At 39.6% G+C, this 21020-nt stretch overlaps 1 protein-coding gene across 1 annotated transcript in view; it reads left to right on the plus strand.

The window, feature by feature from the left end:
- Positions 1 to 21020, plus strand: part of AAGAB (alpha and gamma adaptin binding protein) — a 49606-nt gene that overhangs the window by 15242 nt on the left and 13344 nt on the right. Inside the window, exons 3-5 of the mRNA XM_014856220.3 lie at positions 25 to 121; positions 679 to 768; positions 3712 to 3795. Of these exons, the coding sequence (XP_014711706.1) occupies positions 25 to 121; positions 679 to 768; positions 3712 to 3795 (271 nt within the window). The remainder of the gene's footprint in view (positions 1 to 24; positions 122 to 678; positions 769 to 3711; positions 3796 to 21020) is intronic.

Raw genomic sequence — 21020 nt, forward strand, 5'->3', positions numbered from 1 at the left:
TGTGTTTGTTTTTCCTCCCTCTAGAAATCTGGTCTTGATAGTGTTTCCTCATGGCTTCCACTGGCAGAGGCATGGTTACCTGAGGTGATGATCTTGGTCTGTGATAGAGTGTGTGAAAATGGTAAGGCACTCCAGTGGGGTGGTAGTTGTTGGTACATAGGTTTGCCATTCCTTGGTGGACAGAATATATTTGTTTCCTTAACCTAGAACAGTACCTCTCATGTGACTTTATTACTTTATAAAAATATTTTCTTCTATTTCTCTTTGGAATCTTGCAATATTTACATTTAATTTAATTTATTTATTTTCTGAGGAAGACTAGCCCTGAGCTAAGATCTATGCCAGTCTTCCTATATTTTTGTATGTGAGTCACCACCACAGCATGGCTGATGAGTGGTGTATGTCCACGCCCAGGATCCGAACCCGCAAACCCAGGCCACCGAAGCAGAGTGTGCTGAACTTAACCACTACACCTTGGGGCCGGCCCCTACATTTTATTTTTTGAGAATGGACACTTTGGGTTTGAGAAATCATTTTTTGTATATTAGTTTATTTTGGATGCCTTTAGAATAACATTGACGATAAGGGTAACACTTTGAGATTTGTGGAGAGTATTGCAGAAATATTCATGTTTTATTTTATTTTTACTCACAGACATTCTTTTGCATATTATTTTAGGTGTAAGCCGACAAAAAGCTCAAGAGTGGTGTATCAAACATGGGTTTGAATTGGTGGAACTTAGTCCGGAAGAGCTGCCTGAGGAGGACGGTAAGTATTTAAGTGCCAGGAGAAAACATGCCTTTGGATTTAGATGTGAGAGATTATTTTAATTCAGGGAAGAGGAATCAAAGTGAAATTCAAAAAACATTTTTTCCCTAGCTGTTTGAAAATATTTGTGCAGAATCATCCATATGGTCTTAACTACCAGTTGAATAATTCGTTTATTTGATTTTACCACCTATTTTAGGACTTCTGAAATTTTGTTTTTCTTATGGATAAAGGTAGAGGATTTCTACCTTAAATCTTCTTCATTTCCCCAATCTCTTATCCTTTCTCCACTGCCAAAAAAGGAGAGTTTGACCTATATTCCTAAAGTTTATATTCCTTATTTTGAATTCTTAGCAACCTAAGGCTGAATTCCCAGAAATCCAGGGGGCACGTCAGTCCTATTGGTATGTCTTTTGGACATTTGAAACCAGAAATACACGCAGAATGCCCTTCCCTGGGGTAGCTCTGCACTTACCTGCCTGCTGATACACTCTGGGCCTTCTGTTTCTCCCCTCTTCTTTCTCCCTCCCCTATTCCTCTTCTCATCTTTTTCCTTCCAAGTCCACCTGTGCTGGCTGCTGTGGGATCTACCAAGAGAAGACGGGTTTGAGCCCAAGAAAACCTTATAGTCTGGTACAAGAGACAAAACATGTATACAAATAATTGAATCGCCAGGTGGAATGTCATAAGTATTATAAAAAAAAATATTGATGCTGTGGTATTTTAGAGATGGGAGAGGTTATTTCTGTTTAAAAGTTCAAAGAATTTGTTGGCACTGTGACCTCTCACGTGTCAGCTGCTCCGTGGAGAAGAAATGGACAAGGTACTGGCCTTGTAGAAGAGGACTGGGAGGGAAGTGGCACTGATAAGAGGCCAGTTCTTGGGAGAGACATTCTAAGTAGAGGCAACCAATATGAATTAAAGTAAATAGATAGGATATAAGTAATCATTACATGAAACCGTTATTTTTTTAAAAAAGGAATTAAGAAACATTTTTCTATATTCTGGCTCATTTAGAATTTTTCCAAAATGTCACATTTGGGACTAAAAGCCTGGCAGAGAAGAAGAGGACAAAAATGAAATAAAAAGGCTGATTTTTCTCCCTGTACATTTTTAAGCATGTTGAAAATTAAGTACAATTTCTCCTTCCATGTTTTTCAAGGTCTCATAAAACTTGTGCCCTGTTTTGTGTTTGTGAGCTTGTGTGTAATCACTTATTTCTGGCACTAGAATTTTCTTCCTATAGTCCTTGAGAGTCAGCATTTGAGTCATTTATTTAAGACTGTTTTCGTTTTGGAATCTCATCTCCTTTATACCACTACACTTCTCCCTGCTCCTTGTGTGAACAATGTTCTTGTATTAATTCAGTGTAATCTTAAAATAGATTTTTGACATACCATCTTTAGATAAGGTCACTGAAACCTTCCTAGAGTTTTTTAATACAATCTATTCCCAAGCTGTATATCCTTCTTCTTCATCTGCATATATTATTTGAACATCAGTCTAAGACTTTATGCTAATTTATATTTAATTTCATCTTACTTGTTCTGGCTTTTTATTTCAGACCATATTTTTGGTTCCTGGTTATATCATCTGAAGTATTAGTTATTCTTTCAAGAATTGAATCATTCATAGTTAAGATAAACATGGCTTTTATTTCTTCATTTAAACGTTGATGGTGATAAACTCATCTTTATAGAGTATTTTCAGTTTAATGCTCACCATGTTTCTGTTAGGTTGGTAGGTTGGTATTCTTTAAAGAGATTCATCAATCCGTCAGTTACTGCCTGCCTACTGTCTTTCAGGCGCTGTGTTAGGCATTGGGAATAATGAACTCTATAAGACATAATTCTTGCCTTCACGGAGTTTCCAGTCTAGAGGGGAAGGTTACACCAGTAAATCATCACTTCCATTGCATCTGTCCTCTAGGAGAGGTGTGCACAGAGTGGTGTCATCCTCACTTTTCTTTGAGAACAGCATAGGCGAGTTGCCCTTGATTAAATAGCTAGTAAGTTATAGAGACTGCGTCCAAATTCAGATCTTCTGACTTCTAATTCTGTGCTCTTCCACCCAGGGCCAGGCCACTGGAGACAGGTTCTTTGTGAACTGTGCTCTGTACACCCTTAGGAGACTTTTCTCTTTCAACTACATGAAAACTATTTCTCCCTTTGTTTTCTGTATGCAGTCTTAGAGTAATTATTATCTGAAGCAGCTCCATTTCCTTTGTTCACACTCATATCTATAGTGTAGCAAAGAATACCACCTTTTTATTGGTACGCTAACGGGGATTACTGCCCTGTTGTTTTGAGTAGTATCAATTACATTCCAGAGTCAGGATAGTACCAATATTAAGTTAACTAAACTAAGTTGTTAGTGTTGTTTTTTTAATGACCCTTTGCTTGTCTGTTATGGTTATAGTAATTTCAGTTCTCACTCTTAAACTATCTTTTTCTGATCAAGAAATTGTTCCCTAAATATCTATTTTAAACAATAATTATTACTCTGTGTTTGCCAGGAGAAGTTAGGGCATTTACAGGTTTTTATAGCATGCTAAGGGGACCATTCCTGCCTTCAGGAAACTCATTATCTATAAATAACCAAGATTGGTATTTCTAGTACTGTCCCAGGATTGTGTAATTAATGGAAACTGACATTTTCAGGAGAATATGAGTGGATTCCATTGGTGAGGTAATGGGGATGACTTTATTATAGAAACCTTTTATAGTGTGTGTTTATTTCATTGTTTTAGTTTCTAGAATATTCTTATCAGAAGCTCTGAGCTCTGTATATGCTTTATTCTTTTCCTTATTACGTAAGTTGCAACGTGAAGTAACAACTAAATAAGCACGATAATTAAGCCACAGTTATTTAAAAATATGGTTAGGGGGATATATGTATGTATAATTGTGTGTATAAATATATATATTTCCCCTCCCTGATTAGATGACTTCCCAGAATCTACAGGAGTAAAGCGAATTGTTCAAGCCTTGAATGCTAATGTCTGGTCCAATGTAGTGATGAAGAATGGTAAGTAACTTGGACTCAAAGCCCCAAGGAGTTTTTTCTTCTGTTGTAAGTTTTAAATTATTCACATGTATGTGGAACCATTAGGATTGTATGAAATCTATAGATTTGTTCAATTTTAAATTCCCACTTGAAGGAAGAGCCAAAAGTAACATTTCTAAGAAATTTTAATATATGTTTAATTGTTAATTCAGTAATTTAGAGCTTGCCTATAATATACCTGGCATTGTCTTTGGCTTTAAGAAATACCCCCAGAATTGTAAAACATGAACCCTGTCCTTCAGGAGCTCGTAGTCCAGCTATGGAATCAAAGTGTGCACTTTTAAAATGCTGGGTAACTGTGCAAGGCCGTCTTTGATGAGTGCAGAATGACTGGTACAGCAGTAAATGCATAGAGGTCAGAGATGTGGCCTTTGCTGTGGGCTTGAGTGTATAGAGAGAGCTTCAAGGTGAAAGTGGGTCTTGGCAGGAGTCTTCATGAGATGGTCAAGATTTGGGTTGGTGCAGGGGGAGAGTGACAAGCAGGGGAGAAAGCATAGCATCAAGAATAATGGTTGTATTTTCCAGGGTCACTAGGAAAACCTCACTTAGCAGTTGGAGCTAGCTTAAAAGAGCTAGGCAGGAGAATCTGGGCTTTTTCATGCAGGAAATGGTGAGTCACTAGAGATTTTTCACAAGAGAGTGATGCAAAGAAGTTAGCATCTTTCAAAGGTTAATGTCATGGTGGTGTGCAGGTGAGTTTGGCACCTGAACCAGGTAGAGGGAGAGCCTAAAGTCAGGGAGACCAGGCAGCTGTGGCTGCAGCTCAAGAGTGAGGTGCTGGGGCCCGGGCTGATGTGGCAGTGGCCGCGAAGTGGAAAGCTAGGTCTGAAGTGCAGTCTGAAGGGGGCAGGCTAGTTGGCACACATTAGCCTCTTGTTGTCTGTATTAGTTTGCTGAGGCTGCAGTAACAAAGTATGACAAACTGGAGGCTCAGAACAACGGGGATTTATTCTCTCACAGTTCTAGATGCCAGAAGTCTGAAATCAAGGCGTCAGCAGGGCCATGCTCTCTCTGAAGGTGCTAGGGCCTTCCAGGTCTCTTCCAGCTTCTGGTAGTTCTTTGGCTTGTGGCAGCATAACTCCAGTCTTTACGTGGCATTCTCCCTGTGTGCCTGTTTGTGTTCAGATTTCTTCTTTATATAAGGGCGATAGTCGTCTTGAATTAAGGGCCCACCCGACTCCAGTATGACTTCATCTTAACTAATTAGATCTGCAAATAAGGTAATATTCTATTTCCAAATAAAGTAACATCCTGAGATATTGGAGGTTAGAACTTCAACATCTGAATTTTAGGGGATACAGTTCAACCCATAATATAGTCCTTTAGGAACTGCTGCCTGTATAGTGTTTTTTCGGTCTTGTAACAATTGGCTGCCTCACCAGGTATGCTATGCTAGGTGAAACACTGTAGAAGGGAATGAGAAAAATCATATTTACAGTGAGCTTACCCCATCTTCCCTGAGATCAAGGGTCAAGTGGAAGATCAGTTTATAGAAGTAGAATATTTCATCTTAATTTTTGGTCGACGCTTGAGTATTCAGTGAGATTGGGGCTCCTTTTTTTTAGTTTGCCTGAAATCTGATCTAACCCAGGTCGTCATGGGAGAAGCTCCTTCTGGCATAGTAAGATACTCCTTCCTCCTTTTCTTTCCTTCTCTCCTTCCTCCTTCTCACTTTATTTTTTCTAGGGGCAATCTAATGTGTCTGTTGCATTGAATTGCAAAGATAGTAGATTTTATTTTTTTGCAATAGCAATCAAAATAAGGCCCTGATAGATCTAGAAAAGATAAGGAGATTTTAGCGTATGTTGTCATCTCCCTGTTATCAAAACAAACTCAAGTTGAGGCTTGGTCCTTCTCATTGATTCATCCAGCAAATCCTTGTTGAGCATTTAGCATAGTGAGGCATTGCTGTAGACTGTCTTCACTCTAAAAATATATTTAAGGTATGGTACATAAACTGGATCAATTTGGAATAAAATTATATTCAGTGGTGCTCTTTATATTTATGAGGACTATTTTCAGAAAAGCTTATCTGGCTTCAATCACTTTTTGACAAATCTGTCCCCCTGGTTCATATGTTAAAGAAGTATGGCCTTGTCATTTACATTTATGGCTATAAATTCAGAAGCTGGACCGAAAACACTGTATTACTTTGGAATTATGGTCAAAGATATTTTCTGGAAAAATGACATTTTACTTGTTTTAGACGTTAAACAGTGTTCTTAAGAGAACTGCAAAGCAAAGGGACATGCTGTGGATTTCTCATGGTTCTTTGCCCTGAAGTATCTTTTTCTTCTTCTTTTTCTCTACAATATTGGTACATTCATTTGCCGTCAGTCAAAAACCAAGATTGCCATTAGCTTAATTCCATTAAGAGGATCCTTGCCTATGTGGTATGAAGGAAACTTAACTATCTTCTCTCTAGGAGGAGCCCTAGATATGGAAATACAGTGAAGTGACATTTGGATGCAACCCAGGTCTTAGGAAGTGTGAAGGACATCCTTGAATAGCTCCACATTTTAGATACGAGACAAGTCTCTGTATGAATATGTGGTGGGTCATGTTACTCTTCCGGGGTGACCTACCTCCTGTCCTTTGCTTTGGGGGTGGTCTGAGTGCCCAGTGAACTGCACCTTACTCTCAGCATCCTTTTCTTGAATGTTGTCTGCCAGCAAGTACTCAGACTGGTTTATTTGTTTGGGGGGGGGTCTCAATCTTTTCTACTTTTTCTCTTTCATCTCCCTCCCCACTTTTCTCTTTCTCTCCTTTTACTTTTCTCTTACTTTTTAAAAAATTGTGGTTAGGGGCGGCCCCATGGCTGAGTGGTTAAGTTCGCGCGCTCTGCTTCAGTGGCCTAGGGCTTTACCGGTTCAGATCCTGGGCGCAGACATGGCACTGCTCATCTGTTGAGGCGGCATCCCACATGCCACAACTAGAAGGACCCACAACTAAAATATATACAACTACGTACTGGGGGATTTGAGGAGAAAAAAGCAAAAACAACAAAAAAAGATTGGCAACAGTTGTTAGCTCAGGTGCCAATCTTTAAAAAAAAAAAAATTGTGGTTAAATATACATAGCATAAAATTTACCATTTTAACCATTTTTAAGTGTATAGTTCAGAGGCATTAGGTACATTCACATTGTTGTGCAGCCAACACCACTCAAAGCTTTTTAAACCAAAAAATGAAGTCAAAAAGTTTGTTGGCAAATTAAAGAAAGATATTAAAGGTATTCTTTTTTTTTCCTGAAAATTCAACCAATTATTTAATGAAAGAATAAAGTTTTACATAAGATTTTAGAGAATAGTAAGAGAGGTAGCAGACCTAATTAATTCCAGTGTTCCTTAACATGATCTAAACCTCTAAAGACAGTGCCAGTGAAGAAAAGTGTTAGAGGCCATCTCATTCACAGAGATGACATGATTTTAATCAAAATGTTAGCAACCCCAACCCAGAAATACATAAAAAGAGTTTGTCATGACCTAGTTGGGTTATTCCAAGAACACAACATTCTTTAATATAAGAAAAATCCATTTAAATCACCACATGAACAGATTATGGAGGGAAAAAGCATATGATTATGGCAATCAATGAAAAAAGCATTTAAAAACTTCAGACTCTATACAGAGGGGAGAAATAAAGAAACTGAACAAATTAGAAATGGAGTCCTGTGGCAGAAATTGAGCACATGTAAATAGTGAATACCGTACTGAGTGTGACACAGGAAAACGTAGACAGTGGTGCCACCACCCACTTAAGGACACTAACAACTGATTTTTTGTTATTTTTGTCAGAAAAATTACTATAGTCATGACTGGTCCTTTGAGATTATTACATCGCAAATTACATAATCTCCACTAATTATTTGGAATTATGTATTATCTATTTAGTATTTATCAAGCAGTAATGGAACACTGAGGTTATGCCCTGCCAGGCTTTAGTTTTTACTGATTCAGAAAAATACTAGTTTGAAACTGTTTAAAAAGATCCATTTTAAATGTACTCAGTTTGAAGAAACAATTCTAGTTCTAGTAAGGACTATGAAAATTTAGGTGTTATGACAAATAGCCCTGAAAATGTACCAATCTGACTAGGGTTTTATTTTTTTGCAGTTTATTGGCCACTTGGCATTCAAAGGCCAAATACTTCATCTGAAAATCTAGTTAAGTAAACACTTAGAAATGAGTAGCTTCCTTTCTACCCTCCCCCAAGATAAAGTATGTTTCCTAAATGGGAATTCATGATTTAAGTGAGTGGCCAGCTCACTTCTTTGCTTATTACAAGTCTGAACAATTTACCTGGTCATAGAATATCCTAATAACTTTTTGCCTCTAGTCTCTTCCTTAAAAATTAATAATGCACAAACCACCAAAGAAAAGATAGATAAATAGGACTTCATCAAAATGAAAAACGTTCATACTTCAAAGGATACTCAGGAAAGTGAAGAGATAACCCTCAGAATGGGAGGAAGTATTTGTAAACCATATGTCTGATAAGGATCTAGTATCTAGGATGTATAAAGAACTCATAATTCAATAATAAGAAGACAATAACCCAGTTTAAAAATGGCAAAGGAGTTGAATAGACATTTTTCTAAAGAAGATACACACATGGCCAGTAAACGTGAAAAATGCATAACATTGTTAGGCATCAGGGAAATTACAAGCAGGATGAGGTACCACTTCACCCCCACTAGGACGGCTGCAATCAAAAAGAGACAATAACAAGTGTTGATGAGGATATGGAGAACTCTGAACCCCTATACGCTGCTGGTGGGAATGTAAAATGGTGCTGTGGCCACTTTGGAACAGTAGTAGTTGCTCAAAAAATTAAACCATATGGCTGAGAATGTCCACTCATAGGTCTTATACCCAAGAGAACTGTGAAAACATATGTCCACACAAAATCTTGTACACACATGTTCCTAGCAGCATGATTTATAATAGCCAAAAAGTGGAAACAGCTGCTGAAAACTAAATGTGGTATATCCATACAATGGAATATTATTCAACTGTAAAAAGGAATGAAGCATGGATGCATGCTACAAGGTGGATGAATCTCAAAAATGTTATGCTAAGTGAAAAAAGCCATTTACAAATGCCACATAGTTTATGATTCCAGTTATATGAAATGTCCAGAATAGTTAACTTCATAGAGACAGAAGGTAGCTTAGTGGTTCCCAGGGGTGGGAAGAGGGGTTACTGCTGGGTACAGGGTTTCTTTTTGAGGTGAGGAAAATGTTCATGGAATTAGATAGTGGTGATGGTTACACAACTTTATGAATATACTAAAAACTACCGAATTTTACACTTTAAAAAAGGTGAATTTTAGAATGTGTGAATACTATCTCAATAAGAGGGAAGGAGTACCGCTAATGATGATAGTAATGGTAGAAGGAAGAGAGGTGGTAATCATACTCATAGCAGCTGCTTACATACATACATTATCTTATTTAATCACAATATCCATGTGAGTTAGGCTTAAAGAGGTCACGTGATTTCTTCCAGGTTATGTAACTCATCAGATCTCAAACTTGTTTGCATATTGGAATCAGCTGGGCAACTTTAAAAAGTACTGCTGCCTGAAACTCACTCCCAGAGACTCTGTATTAATTGGTGTGAGGTGTGGCCTGGGCATAGAGATTTTTAGAATCTTCTCCAGGTAATTATCCCAAGGTAATTATAATATGCAACAAAGTTTGAGAACCACTAATATTAGCTGTTAACTATCAAAGCCCTAGTTGAACGTGGATCTGTATAATTTTGAAGTCTTAACCACTATAACACGTAGCCTTATAAATTACTGTGTTGTAATGAAATTTCTCCTTTATTGCTGTTTCTCTGAAGAGACAAGTGACAGTTTTCAGTCCTAACATTGCCGCTCAGCTATGTGACTTTAGGCAGATGTCATTCTGTCTGAGCTGTATTTTCAGTCTGGGAAGTGAGGTTGATCTCCATCCCTGGCTCCCTGCTCTGGCTGCACATTTGAATCACCTGGGAAGCTTTTACAACCTGTGCTGCCGGGCCTCACCCAGACCATTTATTTCAGAAGGGAGGGGCGGCTATAGTATTTTGTAAGTGCCTCAGGAATTCAAATAGCAGCCCTGGTTGAGAACCTCTGACATGGATGACAGTGATTGAGTTCTAACTTGTAAGAGCCTGTGCTTAATCCATGGGAGTAAACTAGGCATTTTGAAAGCTGCATTAGCCCTGACTGACTTGCTTTCTCCCATTTCTAAATCATGTGGTATTTGCAAGTCACTTCTCTGATTTACAAAGCCGGAGGAAAGAGACAGGACTGTGCCCAGTGTGGTCACCTAGAGGCAAAGGTGGGAAGAGTGGGCGCTGTCCTCCAGATTTCCTCGGTACTTGTCTCTAGTATGGGCTAGTATCCTGACAAGGTCGCCAGTGCTTCTATTAAACAATCCTCCTTGAGATCTGAAAGCAATAATACAGCCTTTATAAGTAGCTAATTGTCTAGGGGCATAATTGAGACCATAGTTGTATTTGGGCCATTTAAGGTTTTCTTCTGTTGACCTCAAATCTCTCTCTGGTCCACATTTAAGATCTGGTTTCAAGTGTTCATTTTTTCATTCAAAAAAATATTTGTCGAGTACTTTTTGTGTGTCAGGCCTTGGTCTGTATGCTTTGGATACGCCAGGCAACAAAATGTCTGCCCTTGTGGAGTTTCCCTTCTGGGGAGGCGGTAGTCACTAGACAGTACAAGTCATTGGTATGTTGGAAGATGGTAAGTGATATGAAAAAAGTAATAAAGCAGGGTCAAGGGTATTGAGATTGCTGTGTTGATTGCCATATTACATAGGATGGTCAAGGTAGAGCTTCTTGAGAGCTTGTGGTTTGAGGAAGGAGATGAGATAGTTTGCCATCTGGGTATCTGGGAGAAGAGCATAGGGGCATAGCTACAGCAGAGGCCTTCAGGTGAAAGTGTGCCTCATGTGTTTGAATAATAGCGTGGAACACACTGTGGCTGAGGAAGGGAGAAGGTCAGAGAGATAAGGGAGGACCAGATTATTTAGGGCTTTGTAGGCCGGTACTTTCACATTTAGTCAGAGTCAACTGGGAACTGTTCCAGGGCGTCGAGCAGAGAGTGACATGATCTGACTTCAGGTCTAAAAAGATCACTCTGGCTGCCGTGTAGAGACTAGATGGTGGAGGTGAGGAGGAACCAAGATGATCTCTTAGGAGACTGTTGCAGTGTTCTAGGTGAGAGGTAGTGGTGGCTTAGATCAGAGCTGTAGCCATGGAAGGGTTGAGAAAAGGTCAGATCTGGATATATTTTGAGGTAGAGCCAGCATGATTTCCTGCCAGTTTGGATGTGGGGTATGAGAGAAAGAGAGCTGTCAAGGAGGACTCTGGGATTTGGGCCTGAGCAATTTGAAGGAGAGGTTGCCCGTCAATTTCAGTGAGGAAGCTACAGATGAAGCAGACTTTGAGGGGCAGGGTGACATATCATTAATTCAGTTTTGGACATGTTAACTTTGCGGTGGCTACTAGATAACTTTGCGGTGGCTACTAGACTTCCGAGTGGAGATGTCAAGCAGACAGTTGGATAGATATGTAGAGTTTGGGAAGAGAGGCATATACATGGCATTTAAAACCTTGAGCCTGGATGAGATGACCAAGGGAGTAAGTGGACAAAATAAAGAGGACCAAGGACTCAGCCCAGGGACATTCCAACATCGAGAGGCTAGGGAGAAGAGAAGGAACCAGCAGAGGAGACTGAGAAAGGATGATCAGTGAGGGAGGAGAACCAAGAGTCTAGAGTCCTAGAAGCAAAAGTCAAGTGTTGTCAAGGTGGAAGGAGTGGTCCGCTCTGCCAAATGCTGCTAATAGGTCAAGTAAGAAGAGAACTGAGGACTGACCTTTGGATTTAGCAATGTGGAGGTCATTAGTGACCTTGAAGAGGGTAGTTGCGGCGAAATAGGTTTGGGAGGAGAGAAATTGGAGATGGTGACTATAAACGACTTGAAATTTTTGCAGGATAAAGGAGCAGAGAAATAGGTGGGAGCTACTGAGAAGAGTGTGGTTGATTTTTTTATAGTTTTAAGATGAGAATAAGAGCAACATGTTCGTAGGCTGAAGGGAGAACTCCAGTAGAGAGTGAAAATCTGATGAAGGAGGAGAGAGAAGGGAGAATTGCTGGAGTGACGACCTTGAGTAGGTGAGAGGGGGTACCAGTGGCCGGCTTGGCTTTGGATAGGAGGAGGAAAGTAAATCTGTCGAAAGAGCCTGGAAGAGTGCATGTGGGTGCAAATGTTGCTGGGTGGGGAGATGTGGTATGGAAATCTGGAAGTTTCTTCTGATGGCTTCAGTTTTCTTAGTGAAGTTGGAAGCCAGGTTAATCAAATGAGACAGCAGAAGGAAGTAGTGTTAGGATTTGAGGAGAGAAGAAAATGTGAAAGTCATCTAGGAGAGAGAAGATAAACCTAGCGATGTAAATAAACTATGATTGCCAGATAGCATGAAGGGGCCCACTTGAAATTTGGTATGATAAATTAAAAGTGAAGCAGGCAGCATGGCTGTGTGTGTGTGTGTGTGTGTGTGTATGTGTGTATTCCCCAGCTGCCTTAAGCTGCATGGGCGCAGCCATGGAATGATCAGTTGTGCTTTTACCAAGCATGGGTATCACAGCAAGAGAGAGGCAAAGGATTAGATAGTATACCTGAGAGATTAATTAAAATGATTGGCTGTGGAATTTAAGCTGGGTAAGAAAGGGAAGGAGAAATCAATGGAGAGAAGGTCTGTGAAAAGGTGGTAGTTTTGAGGTCCCAGTGGAATTGAAGGATAGTTGGTTTGAGGTATAGAGGAGTGAGCTGGAAAGAGAGGTGGTGGTCTGAGAGTGGGATGCATGAAACTGAGATTATGGAGGGGTTGTAGTTATTGATCATAATAAGGTCTTCGGGTCTGACCATGGGAATACAAGGCTGAAGTAAAGTAGAAGGCAACATCGGTAAAACAAAAATTCAGTTAACTGAGAGTCAGATTTTTGGAAGGATCATCTGTGTGTGTATTGAACTTGCTAAGAATTCAGACAGAAGTAGTATTAGACAAAATGACAGTTAGCCAGTAATTAAAACTGTGAAGAAATGAGGGGGAATGGTTGGGGGATCTGTTGGATGATGGTAGCAAAACGTTGACACTTGGCTTCAAATAAAGATAGACTGTGTGAGGTTATCAGTAGACTTTTATATTTAGAGGAGATTTTAGAAGTAATTTAATCCCATGATTCTCAACTGAGACCCACTGGATGTAGGGACGTGCATATCCAATGCTGCAAACACCCTCTGACATAGTTGCTTGGCTCCCATTGACGGTCATGTTAACTAGTACGCCAGTATTACCAGTTGGCTGGTAGGATGACGTATCTCTCAACTGCCTTGGGATAGAAAACTGTTAGGGACTTTTGAACTAGTCTGTTCTATCCAATGCAGGAATGGCTTCTATAGCATCCTTGCCAGCTGATCATCCACCCTTTTTAGTTGAATACTTCAAATAAGAGGTACTGCAATACTTTGTGAAGCAGTCTTAGAAGCACTTAATTGCATAGAGAAATCAAAGAACTGTCCTGTTAATTCTCAGCAGATAGGATATATTTTTATGCTGGTAGTTTGGGGAAATAATAGTTATTTTACTTTGTGTCATAGAGCTGAGAACAGTGGCGAAAATTGTCTCTCTCGATGTATTTTCCTTCCTTCTCCCGGTTACTGGCTTTCATTTTGGTCAGTCTTCCTAGTTTTCCTAGGAGGTGAAGAAAGTTCCAACAGAAAAGAGTTAGCTTAGGGCTACTGAAGTGAACAAAGGGGTGGCAAGAATGGAGATCATCTAAAGTAATAAGTTTGGAAAAACCAAAGCTGAGACGTGATATAATTGGAATACATGGTATAAGGTATCTATAGGGTAAATAGGGACTTGATTTCCCAAATTCCAGAAGGTAATTTATTGGAGAAAACATTACACTAAGAGCTGATCCAGGCAGAAAATAGATATGGCTCAAAAAGAGGCGACAGTGAATTCTCATGAGTGACAGTTGTACCTAATTCAAGTTGGGGAGGTATTTGGCCTAAACTTTTAAGACTGTTGTCTTGGAGAGCAGTCATGTTTTTCTTTCCAGTATTTTTTTATGCAATACTTTCTCTACCAAGTCTTGTACTGGCTGGGTTGACTCAGATTATATGTTCTTGAATTTTATAGAATTTAATAAGGGGCATTGTTTTGTTTGGTATGATATTGTCTATGAATTAGCCAGGTGAAGGCATTTAGAACGCAGAATCTCCATGCATGCATCTGGTATGATGACTTCCTTTTATAGATGGGGAAAATGAGACCTCAGGGAGGAGAAGTGACTTGCCCATTTTCACACAGTGAGTCAGTAGCTAAGGTGGGAGCAGAGGGCAGGTCTCCTGACCAGGAGTGTTGTGTGTTTTTCCATTACAGTGTGTTGATTTACGTTATTGGTTGGTTAGAGAAGGGAACACGGAGCAGTTAAATGATTTACCCAGGCTGCATGGGAAATTATTGGCAGAGCCAAAAGAGTTCATCCCCTACAGAACCCCCTCAGCCTAGGTGTTGAGGCATGAGTAAGGTTTTAATGAGACAGGCTGGAAGTAATGATCATATCTGAGATTTTGGACTTTTTTACTTATTGCATTTTAAATAAATCCTTTGTAAAGGGCTGTCTGAAATGGTGTTGATACTAACTCAATCCCATAGTTTTGCACTTAATCCAAAGTACAGGTATGGCTCCTGGAGAGTTACTGTAATAAATATTGATGTATTACTTGAGTGAAAGAGAGTTCATTTTACATTATTTTACTTAGAGTCACATGGATTATTCTCTTCAGTTTGAGTTAAGACTCTTATTTGTACGTGCTAGGTGCTCAGTTAATGTGTTTTTGTTACTTAATTTCAGATTATAAAAGCAAACAGGTTAAATTATAGTACTACAGTTGCAGGCAAATTATTATTCCAGAAGGAGATTATAGTTTATTTATTTATATTATTAAGAGTATTGTGAATCTTTCTGATACAGAGACATAACTTCTGGGTTAACCTGTAATAACCTAGTTTTATATTCTTGGCTCTACCAGTGTCTTGTTTCATAAGCTGAACCATGTGTTCTTAACAGGGCATTATCTCCCCAAAGGGATGAAAATTGACTTGGAGGTGGGGGCAAAAAATGTTGCTCTTTTTATGTATAAAGTGCAGCTATACATATAATATGTAAACATGTAAAGTATATCTGCGATATTAATATTTCAGTGGGGAGAGTGCATCACAATTAGGAAAAAATATCTAAAAAGGCCCTGAGGGGAGTGTGTCTTTTCCCCCAGTTCCTGGCACAGAGCTCCTAAAGTAATACAAGAAATTAATATTTGGTTTTTGTCCTGGCTCCTGAAACAACTCCAGAGCAATAAATGTGAAAGGAGCATCTTTTGTTGTTCAATAACAAGCCCCTTTCAGCCACACCTGAGTTTATGTTAATAAAGTGACTTTTGGAAAACCCCTAAGGTTGGGGGCTGGTTATCAGGGGAACCAACTATGTGATTAGAGGGTTGGAACTTTCAGCCTCACCCCCTGACCTCTGGGGAGGGGAGAAGGCCTGGAGGTAGAGTTAATCACCAATGGCCAATTATTTAATCGATCATGCCTAGTAATGGAGCCTCTATAAAAACCTTAAGCAGTGAGGTCTGGAGAGTCTCCAGGTTGGTGAACACGTTGAGGTGCTGGGAGGGTGGCGCACCCAGCTGCCTTGGCCTATGCATCTCTTCCATCTGGCTGTTCCAGAGTTGTAGTCTTTTATAATAAATTGGTAATCTAGTAAGTAAACTGTTTTCCAGAGTTCTATGAGCTGTTCTAGCAAATTATCAAACTTAAAGAGGGGGTCATGGGAACCCTGATTTATAGCCAGTTGGTCAGAAGTACAAGTGACAACCTGAGACCTGGGATTGGTGCCTGAAGGAGGGGGAGCCTTGTGGGACTGAGCCCTTAACCAGGGGGGTCTGCACTAACTCTGGGAAGTTAGTGTCAGCATAGAGTTAAATTGTAGGACACCCAGTTGGTGTCCTTCAAGAACTGGAGAATTGCTTGGTGTGGGAAAACCCACACACCTGCGCCCAGAAGTGTTGATTATGAGTAGAGAAGGAAACAGAAGTTTTTCCTTTAGGGGGCTATGATGAAAATGGTTGAAAAACAGGGAGCTGAAGGATCTGGTTGTACTGAGCTCTGCCTTCAAGGAAATCCCCGGGTATCATTGTACGCATTGTAAAGGTCGGATTTGTAGGGAAGTCACAGTTTCCACTACATGCGTGAGAGCAGGACTTCAGATGGCCCAGGAAATGAAGTGGTTACGACTGTCTTTACAGTTAGGCTGTGCTTTTTAGCTGTCTCCATCCACATCAGTTTGCTCACTGTACAACCTTTCCTATACTGTCTGCCTTACATTTCCTCCACTTGAAAGTCTGGCTGTGGCTCAGGGAAAGGGAGGGTAGATAAAATCTCAGCTGCCTGCTTGAGTTACCCTCAGCCCCTGTCAGAGCAGGGTGTATGGCTGTGGAGACCTACCATTTGAGTCTGTCTTTTATAATTTGATAATGTCCCCTTATCTTCATGAAAGGAGAAACGGTGGGTCAATGTGAGTCCATCCCGCCGACCCCCACCCTTTTTGTCTCTGGTGAGACCTTTCCACTTGTCTGGTACATCAGAAACCCTGGTTGCAAAGCACTTTATCATTAGATGATCAAGCATCATGCTCAGTACTGTGCCTTGAACTTGGGAGGCACTTGGTAAATAAGACTTGATTTTAAGGGCAAGGAAAAGAAGATGGTTAGTAGAAGCCTGATGAGTTGCTTTGTTTTGGTTTTTCAGATGAAGTTGTCACTTACTGTTTCTCATAGGAAGGTGGCATTGTACACAGTGTCCGTGTTTAAATTGTCAGTTTAGTGTTACCCCAAGGCCCCCATCCCAGGCTTTGTCACCTGAGCACCGATGAGGGCTGCACTCCTGGCTCTTGGGTATTCAGTGGACCTTTGTGCAAATAGCACCACGGAGTGAAGGGCAAGGAAGGGAAGTTCTGTGCTCTTTCACCGTTTCTAATCAGTGAGGAGGGATTAGACTAAACACACATTACAGACTTGTGACTGTGATCCCCCAGTGGTAAACAATAATTGTAGAGATTGAATTTCAAAAGCCCTGAGAGTTTACTTTCAGTTTATCTATTATAGTTTAATCTTCAGTGATGCAGGTGGGCAAGGATTAAGTGAAATTTTAATAGTAGAAACAACAGTTCTTTCATATGGTAGTTTTCTATATTCCTATTATAAATGCAAAGAATCGATCATCTAGTAATGTACGTCCCCTGAATTTACTTGGCAACAAGAGGCCATGGCAGAAATCCCAGATTCCAGTTTAAGGAATCATTTGCAACTGATGTACACAGGATTGGTAAGAAATGAGTACCAAAAACACAGGGTCTGTCTGCTCCCTGATACCTGGGCTACTCTCCTGAGAATGTAGATGGCTAATGCCTTTAATGTAATTTTTTTTAAGAAGGAGTAAAAAATTATTAAATAAAAATTTGAATTTAATGTTACAGAAAACAAAACAACATCAATTTACAGAGAGGAAGAATGGTTAATGAAGAGGGTTCTCGTGGGGTCTGTCTCTGCCTAGGTGATGCTGGGAAAATGGCATCATGTCTCTGGACCAGTGTCCTAACCCTAGGATAGAGTAGAAATATAGCGACGTTGCGTTCTGTGGAATTGAGCTCCTCGAGTCAGAGTGAGTTTTATCCCAGTGCCTGATATTGTGGAACCGAAAGAATGATTTGAATAATCCCTGACACTTGTCTAACTGTGAATGTTGTGGTCAAAAATAAAATAAATAAGACATATATTAATTTCTGTGTGTGTGTGTGTAGAAGGCATAATTTGGTGGAGATTGTGTTCTAAGAGAAAAAGGGGCAGAAGGAAGTGTGAAAAATTAGAGAAGATGAAAGAATAAATGTATGAGTAAAATGATGAGACTTTGTTCTAAAAAATCACCCCCAAATTGTCTACAGGCAAATAACTGGTGCGAGATCTCCTCCGGTTGGTCACCTGGAGGCACTGCAGGCCTCATTCCACGGTCACCTTACAAAATGTTTCAGGTGGTGTTCCTTTGGAATTATTTTTAGAGCTGGTTATGAACCACATAAGAAAAATCATCTTTTTCTTCATGGGAAAGTGTCCTTTTATTGCTCTAGTTATTCCCCACACTTGGTTCTGAGTGATCTTTGACTTGATTCTAAACATTCCTTTGAGGATTTTCAAGAGTCTGCTTCAGGCTCTGGAGATAGGACTTGACAGTGGAACCCTTAGTGGAGTTAGTGCACAGCCTTCCTTTACACCTTTGGGAAAGACAGTACTCCTTCTCATGTGTGGTTCAGTTTATTAGAGTTTGTGTGTGTGCCTGCATGGAAAAAAAGACCAGGAGGACACACACGAAAGTATTAATTGGCTTCTTTGGTGATTTAATTTTCTTCTTTCTGCTTTTCTCTGTTTTCCAAATTCTCTACAAGGAACATATTGTTTATAATCAGGAAAAGGGGAAAAACGTAGTGTGATTACTTTCTGGTCATGTTCATTGTATGTTCAGGTATTGGCAGAAACTGTTCTTGACTTGTGAGCAGGTGTCCCAGATGTCATGGGGAGAACACAGGCTCCCTGAATCCTAGCCAGTGGTGCAGCCAGAGGCAGTGAGGGCTTAAGCCTGTTTCTCTAAGTAAGTGCTCTTTTCAATAATATACTTCAAAGTTTTGTCTTTTTCAAGCAGTGGTTTAGTAAGAGAGAGTAAATTGGTTCTTCCAATTCTTTTGTGATTTCAAAAATGTTTCATTTCAATTTGTCAAGCAGAAGTGGAATGTGATATAAAAGTGTAGGCTTATTTCCCTCATACTAGTGAAATCATTTCTGATGGAGTCCTTGCTTAAAATAAGTTTTTATGTAAATAGGATGATGTGATTTTAAAATATCATTTGAAAATAGACATAGCTTCTCTATGTAAGTTGAAATATCTTAGTTGTGGTTATGGTAAGTTTGGTCATGTTTATCACATGGGTAGAAAAAATATATTGCGGGGAGATAAAAGCGATGTAAAGAAAACTTAAAACATGGGGAAAATGTGAACTTCTTAGGATGATGCCAAATAATTGCTTCGTTAAAGAAATGAGACTGAAATATGAACACAGAATATATATATAACAGATCATCTAAGGCATTTTCAGGGTGTGATCATGGAAATTCTCAATATTGTGAGCAGGATGTATAAATTTGAAGTAAAAACTTCTCTGTTGAGCTGATGCTTGCAGCCTTTGTCTGACAGTCACGTCAGGCTGTCAGCGGATATTTCAGCACCCCCCGGATATTTAGCGATGCTGGGAGCTATGGAAGGTAAAAGAACCCTTAGCTGATGTCTGTGTCTGCAAGGAGTATATGATACAGTTAAGGATGGCAGATAAACTCAAGACAAGTATTGATACCAGTATGTTCTCTAGAGTGCTGATTGAACCATAGGACTACAAAGGCGAATGGCGCTGAGGGAGAAGCAATTATGGGCTAAAGTCATCTAGAGAACTTGCCCAGAGTTGGGGGAGGGCATCTCTAATGCTGACAGGAGGTCAAGATTGAATCTTTTGTATGTTTTCATTCTCTTCTTTCGTTGAAAATCTTTTCAAGAAATGACTTAAAATCTGAGAATATTCGCCAGAATTTTCCTGTCCTAATTAGTAGATCTGTACCAGTGGTTCTCAGTTGGAGGCGATTTTGCCCCCAGGGGATATTTGGCTGTACCACAGGCATTTGCTGGGTAGAGGCCCGGGATGCTGGCCTGGCCAGGTAGAGCAGGGATGCCCAGGACTCTGTGTGCCACTAGTTCATGTGACCAATGCCTCCAGGAGTTACGGAGTTGGGCTGGGATCAGGAATGAGTGGCATTGAAGTGGCATATGATTCGTTATTCGGTCCCGAGTTGTTCAGCTCAGTTCAGTTAAAATCCGTCCAAACCAGGGGCATCATGAAAGATTACCAACAAAAGAGAGCTATGTGTGAATAAAAAGGCATCTTTTTGCATTTGAGCCAAGTTTGTGTCATATCCAGTATTTGTATATCAAACATTGACCGTCTCAACTCTTTATTCTTTACATGTTACCTCTGGGTTTAATGGAGAGAGTATGGAATTTAGAATTAGAGAGTTCTGGATTTCAAGTTCAAGTTCCAACTGTGTGACTTTGGGCAAATTACTTAATCTCTCTGAGTTACTGTTTACTCTGTAAAAGAGAATAATGAATAAATCCTCTGTAAAAGAGGATAATGAAATAAAGAAGATAGATGTTGATTTCTATTTGTGTATAGAAGACATATTTTGGTTGTTGTGAGGATTAAAGAAGCATTGTTTGTTCAGTGCTTGGAATGTTACCTTGCACCTATGGAGCGCTCAGTAAGCATTAGCTGTTACTATTAACCCTTACGATAGTCTGCAGGGTGAGTGTTGTTAGACTCAATACGTAAATGTAGAAACTGAGGTGCAGAGAGGGCGTAATCTGTGTAAGACCACACACTAAGTGGTAGGACTAGGATTCAAGTCCCTGCTTTTATCCACCTGCAAACTGATACCCTTATCACATCACCTTGACAACATAGTGGGGAAGTGAGAGAAGAGCAGAAGAATTAGCAGGAAAAAAATACTTTTTTTAGAACTAATTTTCTCCTTTTCCCATAGTACTAAAATTTCCCTTTTTGCCTAGGTTTTTAATTCTCTAAATGTCTCTTGTAATGTAAATCAGAATTGCTATGTGAAATGCATTTTATGTTTCTATAATAATGTGGCTTTAGATTTTAAAGAGGTATCCAAAGAATTTCTTATATTTCAAGTTTTCTTGAAACTTCATATTAAAAATAAATAAATCCATAAATATAAGCTTTTCCCCAAGGCTTGAGAATTTGTCACTTCAAATCTTTATCTAGAGGCTATAGTTTTGTTTCTGACACTTCCTGGAAGCATTCTCTGCTAATGACCACTAGATTTTTTCATGACACTATCGTTTTTATCTATTATTCCACTGGTGCCAACTTACTAGTCAACTGAAACTGAATTAGATGTTTTTAGGACCAGAGTTTAATGTACTTACTATG

The sequence above is a fragment of the Equus asinus genome, chromosome 2, assembly GCF_041296235.1.
Source record: "Equus asinus isolate D_3611 breed Donkey chromosome 2, EquAss-T2T_v2, whole genome shotgun sequence".
Taxonomy (NCBI): Eukaryota; Metazoa; Chordata; class Mammalia; order Perissodactyla; family Equidae; genus Equus; species Equus asinus.